This window comes from Chamaea fasciata, unplaced genomic scaffold (assembly GCF_029207755.1).
Source record: "Chamaea fasciata isolate MVZ Bird 193981 ecotype frontalis unplaced genomic scaffold, bChaFas1.0.hap1 SCAF_16, whole genome shotgun sequence".
NCBI lineage: Eukaryota > Metazoa > Chordata > Aves > Passeriformes > Sylviidae > Chamaea > Chamaea fasciata.
Window position 1 is genome coordinate 6,324,240 of NW_027094101.1, and position 16,115 is coordinate 6,340,354.

At 44.3% G+C, this 16,115-nt stretch overlaps 1 protein-coding gene across 3 annotated transcripts in view; it reads right to left on the bottom strand.

The window, feature by feature from the left end:
- MAD1L1 (mitotic arrest deficient 1 like 1) overlaps positions 1-16,115 on the bottom strand; it is a 347,279-nt gene that overhangs the window by 159,342 nt on the left and 171,822 nt on the right. For all 3 annotated transcript variants that reach the window (XM_066198140.1, XM_066198141.1, XM_066198142.1), the window contains one exon: positions 2,895-2,983. In XM_066198140.1, coding sequence (XP_066054237.1) covers positions 2,895-2,983 — 89 coding nt within the window. The remainder of the gene's footprint in view (positions 1-2,894; positions 2,984-16,115) is intronic.

A 16,115-nucleotide genomic window follows, 5' to 3' on the forward strand; every position in this document is an offset into this window, starting at 1 on the left:
GTTGAGGCCCACAGGAGGAGGATGAGCACAGCAGACCTAATCCCTTCCCATTCTGATCCCTGTTCTCCTCCAAACCCCTTCTGTTTAATCACACCCACCCAGTTCATTGCTGCTGTACGGAGAGAACACATCCAGCTGAGCCACGAGGAGTGTTTGATATGGATCACAGCACATTCTGCCCCAGCCCCAAAGGCCTGGGAGAATATAGTGATTTATTCTGTGTTCCTTTGAGAAGAAGCCTCTTCTGTGAAGAAAGAACTTGGCCCAGTTTCTTGAACAATGCACAGAAAATGCAAAATAAAGTCCAACCATGTCCATTGACTGCTTAAGTCTAGAAACATAAGAAATAAATCTTTATGGAGTCAATTCCAAAATTTCTCTCCACTCAGATGTGGAGTGCCTGAGAGTGCAAGGAGATGTCTGAAGCAGTAATAGAAGCCAACAGTAAGGAAAAAGGAGCAGGGACTGGCTTACAGTGCTCCAGCAGAAAGAGAACGCCTTGCAGCAAGTCATTTACTGCTAGAGCTGAGCTGAATGAAAAGGATGATCAAAATCAAACGAATCCATGCTTTGTGGAACAGCCCTGTAACTAAATAACCAGCATCAGGGCCTGGGACAAGTATTTAAACCAGCCATGACAATAAAAAGTGGTTCAGTAAAAAATTACAGAAAAAAACAGTCTGGAATTAGAACGTGGAGGAGCAAGAGAGAAGAAAAAACAAAATATCAATGTGAAACAACTGCAGAAGCATGGCCTCTGCTGAGAGAGCCTTCAGAATACGACCCATCACTGGAAAACAGCTCTGCACCATCAACCACTGCAATGGGAATTGGCCTGGGTTTGGGACATACTTTGTGTGAAAGGTTTGACACCATCCAGGGAAGGAGGAGAGAGTGAGATTAGTAGTCAAAGAAATTCCTTAAAAACAAAGAGGGAAAAACATTATCTAGGAGCTTCAGGGCTATTGTTGAGCTGAATCAAACACCATGATCCCATAACGAGCAGATATTTGTAAGCTCCACTCATCCCTGCCCAGGAAATAGATTTTTATTTAGGGCAGAGCCAGACATCTCCATCCCCACTGCCAAGAGCCTGTCACACTATGGAGTGGTCTGGATTGCGTGGCAATCTAGCTGCTTCCCCTGAAGCTGCTCAGGTAACAGATAGCAAATGCTGCTCAGGGAAGCTAAACCCCAAATAATGAGTCTTGGAGGGGAAAATAAAGAGCCTGAACATCTTCCAGATGAAAGGGTGCTGCAGCAACACCAGGCAGGGAGAGAGAGACCAGGGAGACACTGTAGAAAAACTCTGCAAACCTGCAGGGCCCAGAAGACAGCAAACAGGCTGCTGGCTTTACTGATACACAGGCACATTATTAATCAGGAGTGACAAGTTTTATGTTGCCAAGGAAGTGCTGAATGCTCCTGCAGCAGTGTAAACCTCAAGTTTCAGAGAGTCCAGTGTGCCTTAGCAAAGGAAAAGCCTGAACGAGCTAAGAAAACGGCACAAAAGGCAAAAGTTGATGGAGACAGTTTTATCTCCCTGAAAAAGAGAAGTCATAGCATTCTCTCCCTTAGCAGAATTCAAACACATGATAGAATAAAAAACGGAGATGTATGCCTTGGGCCTCCAGAACTATTACAGCACCTTGAGGGAACTACAGGAGCAAGTCCCCAGGATGAGGTGTACAGCTCCAAAATGTATTGGAATAGCTTAGCTGAGCATGTGTTATGTTCAAACATCTCCCTCCTGCTATGGAACTGGGCTTTCCAAGCCGTAAAACAAGCTCCAGAGGCAAAGCACAAGAGCAAAGCCATAACATACAGGCCAGTAATTTCTGCTTTCTGCAGGATTCTGCTTGCTGCAAAACCTTGCTTTCAGTCCTATGAGGTAGTCACACTTTATTGTGATGGAGCTGAAAATATAAAAGAATTAAGAAGTGAAAGTCCAGCCAAAGTCTTACATCAGCTGAGAATAAAATACTCTGCCTGTGAGGACCTGACTTGCCCAACTTAAATAAAAGGAACTTTATTAAACATTAGAAACAGACGAACTTTTCTGTGCTCGGTATTTATTGTGTCACCTGCTTTGCAATGGAAGCTATAAATGCTTTAATAAATACATGGAAAGGTTGTTTAGCTTCACTGTAGCTTTTGTAAATGCCCATGTATCCTCTGCTGAAATGCTGTTTTGTAACTTCTCTTTCACTGAATCACAACAGGTACCCCTTTGCCATCTCCAGCAATGCACAAGGGGAAACATCCCTCTTTTATCTCCAGTGCTACACATGCATCAGCAGTACAAAAGCTGGATTCCAAACCTCTTCACACATATGCCAACAGATCCTGTATTTATAGTCGAGATTTGGTCAAAATAACAAATAAACAGCAATGCTGTTTCCACAGGAAAGGAAGTCAACAGGGGGAACATGATGCAGGAGCCAGGCTTATGAATTAACTGACAGCAAAAGACCCCAAACATCAAAAGAAAAGAGCCTGAAGCCTCCCAAAAGATAGCAAAGCTTATAAAGTATCTAAATGCAGGACAGATCATGGGCTGAGTGTTTCTGCTAATGCTTCATGGGGTTCTCACGTACTTAAAAGCTGGTGAGAAAGCAAAATGTGCACAGAAAAAGAACATCCTACTTCAGGAATACAAGGAAAATACATTCTGATCATCACCCCATTGCCTGAATAGCAGGCAGCCTATGGACACAGGCAGTCTACACTCAAACTCCTTTATGCACTATAGCACAGCGAGCTCCTGTACCTACTGCTCCACCAGGAGATGACAATAACCACAGCAGGCAGTGACACTACCCCAGGCATTTCCCTTCTCATTAGCTCCACCAAGAAGAGCAGGATCTGCTCAGCCTTCCCCTTGCTTCACCTACCTGAGTGCATCCACCTCCTCCTTGGTGACGACAGTGCTCTGCTCAGCCGTGCACTGCTGAGACTTCAGGACCTTCATCTCCACCTCCAGCTGCAGGAGACAAAAGGTGTTAGTTGCCTGGTAAGGGCACACACAGACAGCAAAGGGAGGAGGAAACCATGAGGCTCTGCACAGGTCAGACTTCTCATGACACAGATGTGAAGCACAACTTCTCTCGTGTTGAATGTCAAAATCTCACTTAACCCTCCTTCCCCTTGCAATTCCTTTTGCCTTTCCCAACATTTTCTCCACTGTAGATGAGGCACAGAAAGTTGAACGTTACTAGCAAAGCTTCTGCTTCTCTTTCAGATATTTCCCCTATTTTCCCCCATGGATAATGGGATGCAGAAGACTCTGTGTGGCATTAGGAGCTTGTTGGGACCTGAGGTTTAGTATTCAGAGTTCAACCTCAGTCAATTCCTCCCCCAGAAGAAATGAACCACGGGATTATTCGGTCTTGTCCACAACAGCTGAGACACATACGCTGAATCCAAAAGACTGGGGAATATTTCCAGCACTTTCCAATATACACTTCTAGCTCTAGCTGCTTAGGTAGCTCTGGCTGAAGAAACAAACAAGCAAGAATATTTTCTGCCTCTGGCTTTGCTTGGGTAGGAACTCACAAGAAAGTATTTCAAAACTCTACAGACATGAGAACTTCTTACCCAGACTCTCTGACTTGTAGCAGTCTGGATCCCTAACTCAGAGATCAGGACAATGCACAGATTGATAAACTCCATATGTTACTTGTTTCTAAACCCCTCAGAAAATGATTTATTATGAAGTGTAAGCAGAGACAAACCACCTAGAGGATACTCAAACTTCTGTTCCAACACCTTCTCTCAGCTTAGACCTTCTTCACACAGTCATCCTTGAGACTCTGGACTTCCTTTTGTCATCTGTCTTTTTACCACCTGTTGACTAATTCCCCTAATAAATCTGTTGAAGGAAACGATATTTTTTCACCCAAGAGAAAAATAATAAGCAATCCAGCCTTAATTATAGATGCAAAACTTATGATCACAGAGAGTTCAGCACTCAGCATCAGAGAAATAATCCATTAATACAACATTCCCTGCAACACCACAGATTAGACTTGTAGAGCAAAATCACACTGCAATGGCAAACTTCTGCAAGCTTTTTGCAGAAACTCTCCGATTTTACAAGAAAAAGGAGCATCTTGTCACAGTCAGTCATACAGCTCAGACTGAACTGAAGTTCTGACATGCTGCCTCTTCACCCTTCCGTGCTTACCAGAAAAGACAGGCAGAGCATGGCAGTGCTGTTGGCAGGAAAGGGCAGAAAATGGATGGTTGGATTTTGCTCCCACCCTTTTCTGACACCAGAGGAACAGAGCAGAAGAAAAAGAGCACCAAAAAAATGTTTCAACCTAATTCCCCCTGACACCCCAAAAAGCCCTGCATTCTCCCCCTGTCTGTCAAAAAAACATCCAGGAATAAAAAATAAGCAAAGGCCCACCTGCATCATCAGGCTGTACAAATGTTAATGCATATTAGCTGCCTGATAAGATTATCACAGCCAGAAATGCTTCCCTCAATTTTCTGATTACTGAGCTTATCTCTCCCAGCTCAGCCCATCACAGATGGCTGGGGATAAAGCAAGCACACCAGATAATTCCAGGAATGTGAATAAAAGGTACTGGGATGAGGAGTAGGCTTCAATTCCAACCTACTTCTAGCAGGAAAACACTCATTATGCCTCCGGTTTCCCATGACTGCTGAAGCCTGGATGTGTTTGCTGTTAGGAGTTTGAGGATGCTTTCTGGGATGAGTGAGGGCCAGCATTTGAAGATGGAAGAGCTGGTGAGTTATTTATCCCTGGCTAGGAGGGCTCAGCCTCAAGTCCACGTGGCACCTGCTCATCCACACAGATAAATCACGGCCACCTTCTCGGGGGACAAGGGGGGCACAGACAGGAGAGGAATCTGGGGTTTCCTGTGGTGGCTGCACACAGAGGGGAAAAAACAGAGTGTGTAACAGGAAAAGGAAATGGGAGAGTGAATGCAAACAAGCTTGAGGGAGCTTGTGAGAAGCATCTCACACGATACACAGCAGTGACAAATTAGTGCCAGGTACGCTCAGCAGAGGCAGGATGAGGATCTGCTGGGTTTCTAAGAATAAGCTGCTGAAGGAGAACGAGGAGGGAAGAGCACATGGGCTGTAAGGGCATTTCATCTCATTTTTATGTCCTCCCAATTTGCAAGCACCAAGACTCCCTGGACTGAAAATTTGATGTGCCTGAGGTGAGAAAGGAGAGGAGGACACTGATATCACTACAGATGAAACTGGCTCAAGGAGTGAGATGCTGACACAGACCTGCTCCCCAGAACTAGGATTAAAACTACTGCAGAGTTTAAAGTTCAGGCCAAGACACAGTTTTGTGCCACAGGAAATTATTGCCATTCAGACCTCACTAGCTGTTTACGAACTAAGAAAGTAAAACAATTAAGCTATTACATACTTCATTCAAATGTGTTGTTTCCAGATTTAATCCCTAGCGATTGTTAGGAAAACATTGCTTACTGCCAATCTCACCGAAGATATTAAAATATTCAGATATTAAAAATGCTATTTATTATTATGTTATTAATGTCTTTTCCAGGACAAAACCAGTTAGTTGAGATGAGATGGAGTGGCTTACTCTTGGGACCCAGTTCTGCTTTTCTGAAGGCAATACAGTGCAAGCAGCAAGACACAAAACAAGAATGAAGAGAATGGCTAAAAATAAGGAATCTGTTGATAAAACCCAAGAGGTGAGGAGCTTTCCAAGATCATTCCCTTTGACACAGCCTCAGGATAGCTCTGGGAAATGGGTGATGAGCATGAAATAATTTATCACAGTGGCAGTTTGTCCCTTCCTGTCCACTTGTCCTCTCAGTGCCTGTGCCAAAGAACAGCTTCAAGAAGGGGTAAGGAAAGGAACAGCCAAACCCCTCCTGCTGCATTCTCTGTCTAATTCCTATCACATCCCTCTTCCTAAATTAATTTCCAGTCCTAGTCTCTCTTGTTCACCAGATGCCACTTTCAGCAGGCATTTTATGCTTTTTGAACCAACTCACTATTCCTGGCTAAACTCTTCCAATTTTTATCAATAATTTCATGTGACTGGCTGAGTTAAACTTTTATTGCTTTGAATACATTAAACTAGTAGAAGTCATTACCGAGCAGAGAGAGGAAAAGGGCTGCTCAAATTACAGCTCACTGCTGTATTCCCCCATTCCATACCAAACGACCCCGGTCAGCCTCGATCTTTTAAGTGGCATTAAGAGCAGACAGGGAACATTGTTGTGAAATACAGCAGCATCTCTTGTTCTGGAAGCTGCACAAGAGGGACTTAAGGACCTACATCATCTGCAAAAGCTTCAGGGATTATATCACCCAGGATCTGACCCCCAGTGATATTCCCACCTTGCAGAACACATGAACAAACTTGAAAAGAAACCAAGCTGTTATTAAAATAGTTTTTAAAGTTATCTAAGGTTTTTATATAAGGCAGAATAATGAGTAATATCAGAGCCCATGAATGAATAAAACACATCAACAGGTTCTTAATATTTTGAGGATGTGTTGTTCTCTTCTCAAAATATACTGGGGCCCCTTGTTCTCAAACTAAAGTGATCCCATTTATCCTGAGCTTTTTTTTATCTCTTTCAATTCCTTAGCATGAATTCCAGCACAACTTTATTACTCTCAATAAAAAGTGATCGGGACGCACACAGGATATAGACTTATTTTAGAACATCCATTGTCAAAAAAATGCAGGTGCCCCAAAAGATGAAATGCAAATATTTTTTTCCAAAATAAGTACTGCCATTGTTATTTACCAAAGGAGAAAGAGAGGAAGGAAGAACATGGATGCATTTTCATCTAGTATTTAATTATAAGAAATATCACTCTTCTTTCAGCCTTGCTTTTAAACCCGCCTGGACAAGATTCCAAGAAGGTGGTTCTCCTCCAAGTGTTAATGGCATAGCAAACACCCACAGCAGGGTTAGAAATATGTTCCTCACTGCTTCTCTCTTCTGTAGCAATTATTTAAAGACATATGATTCGACAGGAGAAACAAAATTATAAATTCATCTCCTGACAGCTAAAAGAAACAGAACTTCAGAGAGTTGATTTTCTTGGTATGTTTCTGGCATTTGCCGTTTCTGACCTATCGTCCCCTCCAAGTAAGCGCCTCGAGTCTCTGCAACGCCATGGACCTGTTGCTCCTCACACTCAACTCCAGCAGGTTTCAGCATTAATGGAGAAAAGCTTTCCCACAGCCTCCCACTGACCACTGCTGTCCACACTCCGTCTTCAGAGTGAGGCTTATCACAGGTCAGATCAGCCACCCTTGAAAACCACATTCACAAATTTCTGAAAATGTTAACGCACCGCCCTAATCAACGATCAAATCTCTGTTCAGGTGACTCATTTTGGGTAATAAAGAACTCAAAATGTACAGTATTTCAACTCACTGCCAATGTAGGATTTGCATGTTGAAAAAGAAGAAGGGGGGGCTGGTTTACTCGCCCACATCATGTACACACATTTCACAGAACACATGCTGGAGACATACAGTTATTATTTGAATAATGAGTGCATTTTAGAGAGGGGCTGATACAGCAATCTTACCCTGATGAAGTGTGTCTGCACGTCATTCAGCATTTTTGGAACTGTAAAAAGCAGGAAATGCTGAATCCATTATAAATGTCTAAAGGTTTATTTAACAATGGGCTGATGCAACATCCTTTGAAAGGCCTTCCTCAGCAAAAGAGCTGATTTTGAACGGCGGCGATAAATGGGAACTGAATTGCACGGAGCCGGCACGGAAAGGTGAATTGAGAGGTTGTGTTGGGCTACAAGCCTCAACACAATTCAAGGAGCTATTTCAGTACATAAATATTTAAAATGTATGAACACCAAGCAGACTTGGAAAGGAAGAGTGTATGCTAAAAGAGACAGGAACAGAGAAACGGGACCCTGAGCATGACCCATGCACTGAGGGCTGGAAACAGGCAAACCAAGACATGATATGACAATGATGCCATTTGTGCTTCTCCCCACTGGATGTTACAGAGGCTAAGGAGCTTCTCTGCCTCTTCCCACAAGGCAGCACAGCAAGCTCGGTGTTATCTACAAGCTTAGAAATCTGGCATCAAAAATCCAATATACACGAAACACCAGTGAGTTTAACTTGGGTGTCCAGCAATGCCACAGCGCAGTAAGACACCATGCTGAACACTTCAGAGATCATTCTGCTCAGCAAAAGCACCAGCACCTCCTCCACAAGCCCATCCCACTGGCATTCTGAAGGGCTGTTCCCCCAAAACATCTGCAGGGAAGCACACAGAGGGAGAACTAAGCCTCACCACATTTCCCAGTGAACTTTACTCTTCCTCAAAAAGTAGGACAGTACTTGTAAAACAAAATATTGTCTGCCATTTAGAAACAGGCTAAGCAGCCCAGGATTAGTTGGTACATTTTTCTTGGGAAAATTAATCCTCGATGCCACTGTGAAACAAAAGCAATAAAGCCAAAGAAAATTAGATATTCGACAAAAAGTGGTTTGGAGCTACCCATCTCCCACTTGGCCGAAGCAAAAAATATGTATTTTTTTTTCTCTTGGAAGATGAAGGCTGGCCGGATCAGAGCCACCAGTCTCTAGGGGTTCCACCATCTGTAACAAACTTGCTGTGCTTTTATCACTGAGAAGTCAGTGCTAGGAGCAACCTCTCAGCAAACACTTTCTTAAAAATGTACTCATGCATATATATTATTGTAGATACACACACACAGAGGGAAATGGACATATGCTGACTTCTGCTTCTCTCCAGTACAGTCTGGATTGTGGCTTTTCTCCTCCCGTCGCAGTGAAAAGAGAGCAATTTTTCAAGTTTATACCAAATGTCATTCGATTTCATTTCCAAATATAATCTCCCAGAGAGAAGGTTCACTTGCCCTATTTCCAATCTCTAAAGTTAATACACAAATTTATATTCCTTTCTCCCACTCGCTCTCCTAAATTAAGAGGTGTAATTACTAGGAACGCTTGCTACAAACGAATGGAGTGCCAAGGGAGAAGGAGCTGTCAGGGCTGGACGTCTGCAGCAGCCACCCTCCCCTCTCCCCCCTCCCTGGAGGACCCTGCTTATGAGGCAGTTTCTATCTTTCCCATTAGCAGGGGTAGCTCACACCCAGGAGCAGATGACAACCTCTCCCTTTCCAGGCAGGGCAATCATAAGGGACAAAATTACAAAATTAACTTCAGCCTGCCAAGGCCCACTGGTGCTTGCCAGGATGATTCCTCCCAAGCCCACCTTTTGCCCCTCCTCGGCTCCGCTGACCTCTCAGACAACATCGGGTTCCTTTAACAACAGCAGAGAAATGCAGATCTGTGATCTAAAAATTCAGCCCCAGTCTCATCACTCTCCCCCTTCCTCATACCCAGCACCCTCTCCAAAGGAAGATTGATTATTATAATCAGACTTAGCTCTGACACAGCATTTGCATTTTCAAAGCACAGCAAAGTCATTAACTAATTCATCTACCCCAAGGGAGCCTTAACGAGCATTCACCTCTCTCCCCTCTGATTCCCAATCCTCAGGCAGCCCGCAGCTTTCCTTCCAACACCTCCCCTCCACATTGTGTGGCACCAGCACAACTTGGGGAAACTCCAGACAGCCTCAGCGTGCCAGACTCAGCCCTGCTGCAAAGGAACAAAAGGACAAATGCACAGACACCCTACTTAAACCAGCCACCCTGTGGTTTCCATACTAATCACAGTGGGACAGGGTATGGCAGGAAACAGGTTGTTCTGCAAAATAAGGCCAGTGCCACATGGGTCCCAAAATGGCCCAAGCAGCCTGCCCAGCTGCACGCATGTGAAGAAGGAATCACCATCACATCACACCCCCAAAGCCCCAAACTCCTCCTGGCACAGCCCGTCCAACAAGCTCTTCCCCAAAGTCACCTTTGCTTCATGACATGGCCTCCTGCCCCTCTCAAAGTTTCTTCTCACGTCCCAACAACCACCAGATGCCAACCATCCCCACCCACCCACCTTCCTTGGTGCTGTATTTATTTCATTTTAGTAATCTGGGATGGGTGCAGGATGTGACTTTGGAAATAAGCACTACTGGACACTTCAGATGGATGGAAGCTGGCTCAGAGCTCAAAATTAACAAACCTGGAAGGCTCGTGGGGAAGAAGAGCAAACATCCTGAACAAGAGACACGCCGAGCAAGGGAAGTGAAGATGTTAATTTAAACCCATGAGTTTATTCAAGTATAATTACACATTTCAACCCTCACTCCACGAAAGGAGCAGACAAGGAATCTCTTCCTCTCAGCCTGCCCTGCCCACGCTCGCAGGCACTGCAATGAGACCTCACTGCCACTGCTTGACAGCAAAACACCTTGACAGCTCCACATCCAAAACCCCTCTCTTTGCTCGAACAGCTCATTCTGAAGAAGGATCACCTAATTTCCATGTTCATTCAGCTCAGAGCTCTCGGCTGTTATCAGCCTCGCTCCACCACTTCCACCAGGCGTGTAGATGACTGTTTCCTTTAATTACTACCGAAAGCTCCTCCCAGCCAGGGAGAACAAAACAGCTGGTGTCCACCGAGAGAAGGCAACTCTGGAGTAATTAGCCTTAACTGGCTGACACCTCCTACCCATTTCTCCTGGTTAGAACAGCAAAACACAGAATAAGAGCCTGTTGAGGGAACCTGTCAAGGTGCCAGACTGGATGTGCCTCATCCCTGCCCAGTGTAACCGCGGTGTTGGCACAACGGAGTTGTCTGTTCTTGAGAAGTGCATCACACAGATCACTTCTTTCACATAGGAATAGGCATATTTTGCTAGAATCAAGTCTTCTAGCAGCTGCAATTTACAGGCAAAGCAACGAATAAATCTGCAAAGATGTCATACCTCCTCCGTACGGAGTTTGAATACAGTTTGTTTCCTGAAAATATAGCCTCGAGGAGTTTCCGGAGCATTCAGTCAACAATTCTCATCAAACGGGATCTTGTAATCCCACCTCTCACTCCCCCATCAGTTTTCCCATTGAAAAATCATCACATAATAAACAGTCAGAGAAGAATCTATGCAGTTCCCAAGCACCTAGGAAGATCAAAGGGGAAAGAGGAATCCAACATCCATTTTCGTTTCTTTTGTTTCCTAACATAAATACTGTGGAATCAATCTTGCTTAATAAAGTAAAGAGAGCAAAGGAGCCTTCACTGAGTGCTTGAACTTAATCTTCTTTCTCTTGCTCACATGGAACAACACACAGCCTGTGCTTTTAGGAACAGCTCTCTCTCGCTCCCACTGCAGCTCCAGACCAATTTTGCAGTTCACTACAGCTGAGAGCACTGTTTGCTGGCACATCTTGGCAGGAGCCAGCAGAGCTGCCTGCTAAAGCCGCTCTCTGAACCCCCAGAGTTGGGAAATGTGAGGATGGGGCAAGGGGCCCAGCGATGGGGAAGAAGTTGCTCTCCTGACAGGACCTCCTAGCTGCTTTCAAGGAAGGTGGAGAGCCTTGAAGGAGCCTTGTTCCCCAAACCCTGCCCAAAGAACAGGTTAAGTAGAGCAGGTTGAATATTTTCTAGCTAAATGAACCCATCCTGAGATTAGCCTGTGACAAAAAGCAGTGGGCTTTTAATGTATAAAAAGTGAGAAATCTCTCTCCTGGTGCCAAAACCCAAAGGCCACGCACGGGGCTCTGCCAAGACTGCTCTGCCCATTTCAGCCTCTCAGGGTGATGCCTGCAGGGCCCTTCAGTTGCCAGCAGCAGTCACAGAGTGAAAGGCAAACAGCAATTCCCTCTGAAATACCATATGTTCAACTCTGGTGCCAAAGCACAAACCTGGCATTTTAACCTTTGGTGAACATGTTCTTGCTGCCACCAACAATAAACTCTGAGGCCCAGCTCAGAGGAAAGAAAGGTGTACTGGATGTGCAGCGATGACATTAGCACTGAACACAGCATCAACAGGACAGGGGCTGGCAGGAGCTCGATTTTATACAGCCAGTCTTTAGAGGTTAATGAAATATTCATAAATAAGTTAAAATTCTCCTGACAAGCCAGATCCTGTAATACAACAAAGAGTTGTCAGCCTCAATTAAGCGATTCCAGAGGCAGGGCTCTGCCATTCATTATTTACCAAGAGGTCATAGGAGAAATTCTGCTCTATGATCTCCTCGTCTCTGTGGATAAATTGGGTTTTACAGCTTCTGCTGGAGGACTCTACTGCCCTGACAGACCCCAGACTGCCACAGCTACTACCTACCCCCAGCATCCCTCAGCCAAAGGCAAGAAACACTGGGAACAAGCTCTTCTAAGGACACTGAGACACAAAAAGACTGAAAACAAATGATGTAACCAGCTGATTAGGCTGTCAGTGTAAGGACTAAGTCTTGAAACTTAAATTTTTTTTAAGCCTTTATCTCCCTTTTTGTATACACAAAGCCAGCCCCAGGCAAGAAGAGAAGTATCCAGCAACCTTTGATCTGCAGGCACATCCTCTGAACATGCCCTCCATGCCCTCCCCAGATCCCATAGCTGGAGACCTTCACATCCCCCTGCATGTTCAGGACAAGCTGTGCTTACAGAATTGTATCTTTTGCATCAGATCTCTCAGGATGGTCCTCTTCTGATGCAGGCACAGCTTCCCAGGGCTGTGAAAGCAGGAGGAAACTGGTCTCCATCCTTGTCACAAGGAAGCAGTAAATCAGTTATTATTTTGTCCCATCTTAACACGATTGTTCAACAACCCCAAGTCTTCCTTTCCCTCTCTGGACAAGCACTGGAACTTCATGTTCCTTCCACAGCTTCTCCAAGCTGCCTTTTAGAAAGGCAGGATAAAGGAGCAGAAATGATAGATTCCTAGAGGTATCCCAGACCTCTCACCTGGTTTTCTCAAAGTACTGAACACAATGTAGAGCTCCTGCATTCTCCAGGAAATTCTAGTTCACCTAATGGAACCAAGTGAGTCTGAAGTAGCCCATAAACTTCTCACAGGCTCTGTAGCAATGAATGAAGCCTGGAAAAGCACAATTCTTGCATGTCTATTAAACAGGCCTTGTGTGTCTCCAGGCTGTGCCTACTATAATAAAGCCTCTGATAATATCCCTATCCTGTTCTCATTTAATCAAGTAACTCAGTGTAACTCAGGTTTTAGTGACAGTAGCGACACTGACAAGGACCACTGTAGCTGCAGCACCTTCCAAACAGGACAACTACTCACTTTTCCCCTCTGCTCAACAACTGATGAGAAAAAACCCTCCCCACTTCTCCCTCTCCAGTCCTTCCTGTTACCATCATGCCTGACAGTACAGCTCAGGTTTTAGGGGTACACCTGTGGCATGGAGGCCACCCCAAATGATGGGCTGGGAATTAGGGCAATGTCCATGAGTCCATTTGAGCTGGAATTACTCTTCAGGTCTGGGTCAGACCGTTTCCCCAGTCTGGCAGCACCTGTCCCACAGGGAAGGCCAGCAGGAAGGCAGCTCTCCCCTTCAGGCAGCCACATTTCTTCCTCTTGACAGCCTGAACCCCATGTCAGCCCTTACTGCCTTGGAAGAGCAAATGAAAACAGTCCTGCTGAAACCAAACGGTGCTGCCGTGTCCCATAAAACTTCCACGTTAATGGATCCAACAGCAGGTTCATTTGTGTAATGGGACTTTTAAACAGACCGTTTATTTCTTTTTAATTTGAAGGGAATGTGCTGTTTGATCCCATGTGCCCGGCTAGATTTTTAAAACAGAGATAAACCACGAGAATTGACTCACTGAGTCTCTCCTTCTCACCTAATTAAAATAGCATTGAGATAGTAACGTGCAGAGGTGGAATGTGCAGAGCACCTCTCCAGCCCACAGGCAGTTTTTGTCAGCACTCATCCACCAAGGCTTCCTCCACACTCCCTGCTTTGCCCACAGTCACCTGCAACAGACGCTTCCGATGGTGCCACATTTTGTGTGTTGAACGTGAATTTTCCAAGAGGGACCACACAGCAGGTGCAACACACCAACTGAGGTTGTTCATCATTCCCCAGGCTAAGAGAGGGAGAAAAAAATAACCTTGTCTGTGTACCTCAGAGCTCGCTGTATTTCTACTCCATGGGGAATAGCAGAGACGAGTTTTAATGTAGTTGTTTACAACGGGCACTGAGAGCTCTCTGCCAGGGAAAGGGAGAAGACAAGTGTATTCCCATCCCTCTATTCTAGGCTTCACTCCACCTTCAGAACCCAAGAAACATAGGGTATCAATGACTCCTGCACAATCATCCCCCTCTTCTAACAACTCATAATTCAGAATTTACAGGATCACACGATAAGAGAAGAATGATATAAACACTGTGAAGTAAACGAGCAACAAATGGCTCTGCTAGAGTAAAACTAAAACAACCTGATAGAGAAGAAGATGTCTCAGACACATTCAAAACAAACAAAATCCAATGAAGACCTTGGGTCTAAAAATACAAATGCACAAACACAATTACTGATAGCGCAGAGGCTTTACCACAGAGGAACATAAACTGATCAGAAAAAGGAAGCTACGTGAAAACCAAAGGAACAGCACAGAATTGAAATGTCAGAGTACAAGTCCCAAAACAGCTGGAATGCCTCCTACAAACTGAGCCTTCCTCAGCCAGAAACTCGAGAGGGGGACAGAGTGGGGCAGATGAACTGACCCCAGGATAAGTGCATCTTCACTCTGTGGCACTGAAATGGGTGATGGCCTGGATACAACTCAGCTCTTCCACCACAAAAATGGAAAAGGTTCCTGTCTGCACTGCATGATCCTGTGCAAGGCACTTTTGCAAAAGCGACTGCTGGAACATCACCTGGAATGATGTGACCACTCTGATTACTCATCTTCAAAGGGGAGACAGAAAGAGGAAGAGATTTAAAGAAAGCTGCATGATTCATGAGGAAACTGAAGAGCCTGTTTTAAGAGAAGGCTGCAAGAGCTTGATTTGTTTAACCTAGACAAATGAAAGGCTGGGAGAGAACAATTGTTCTCTATAAATATGTCATGGCATAAATATGAGGGAGGAAGAACAGTCACCGTAGTTTAAGGAGAATATTAGCACAAGAAAAAAATGGATATTAACTGCACATATATTTTCAGTTGGCACTGGGAAGATTTCAGCTATCAGAGCAGTCTTTCCATGACAGTAATGGTACAAACAACCAAAGCAGTTTCAAGACAAGCTTGATAAATTTATGAACTGAGATATATGCTGCATTTGCCTCAGTTACTGAAGGACTGGACTTTATGATCGAAAAGTCCTCTTCCAGTCTTCTGTTACTATATCATTTCATTCTGGATTAGCTTCTTTTGCTGTCTCTTTATAACCAGGTTCATGCTTTTCAATCTGATTTGAGAAGTGGATATTTCTCTAAGATTGCCTTACTAAAACTATTCACCCTGCTGCTCAGTTGAGTGCCACGATGCTCATCTGTCTTGGCTTTGCTGGCCTCACATAAAGTGTTAGGATAAAATCTGTCACATGGGAAGGAGATTTGCTGTCACCTGCTAAATCAATTCAGAAATTATGTAATACACTTTTGATAGATGGAGACTTCCTGCACCAGTCAGTGTCTCCTGCCCCTCCCAACCTGTTGGTCCTAAAGATGTTCCAGCACAGCTTCATTTTGATTTATAACTACTGTGCTTCAGCCCTCTAACCCCACATTTAATTGCCTTCCTATTACAGATAATACAGAGAATTTACATTCCCACTAATGAACACCACTTTTTTTCTTGCTCTCGGTCTGTTGTATTTCTTGTTTTCTGTTCAGTAACTCCTAAACAAGAAATAAATGAGCGCTATTGGCAAGTAATCCAAGGCAGGTCTTTCTATACTAAAGTTGTTATTTTTTCCTACTATCATTGGTGTAACCTGTAAATTAAAAACATAGGTAATGACTTTTCCATTTTGCCTTCCAGTTAACAGCTAGTTCCCAACAACCTCAAGCTCAGTGTTCTCTGACTTTATTTCCTTCATGTTCCTTCTCCTTTCTGTCTCCATTTCTACTCCTGATAACCATCAGTGTAGGCAGTCACTGACATTTAAGTTAATCCTAAACATCATGATTTCATCAGACTGAACACATGATTGGTTCTTTTAACTATTGTTGACCTGCTGCTCTTAAATAAAGGTTTC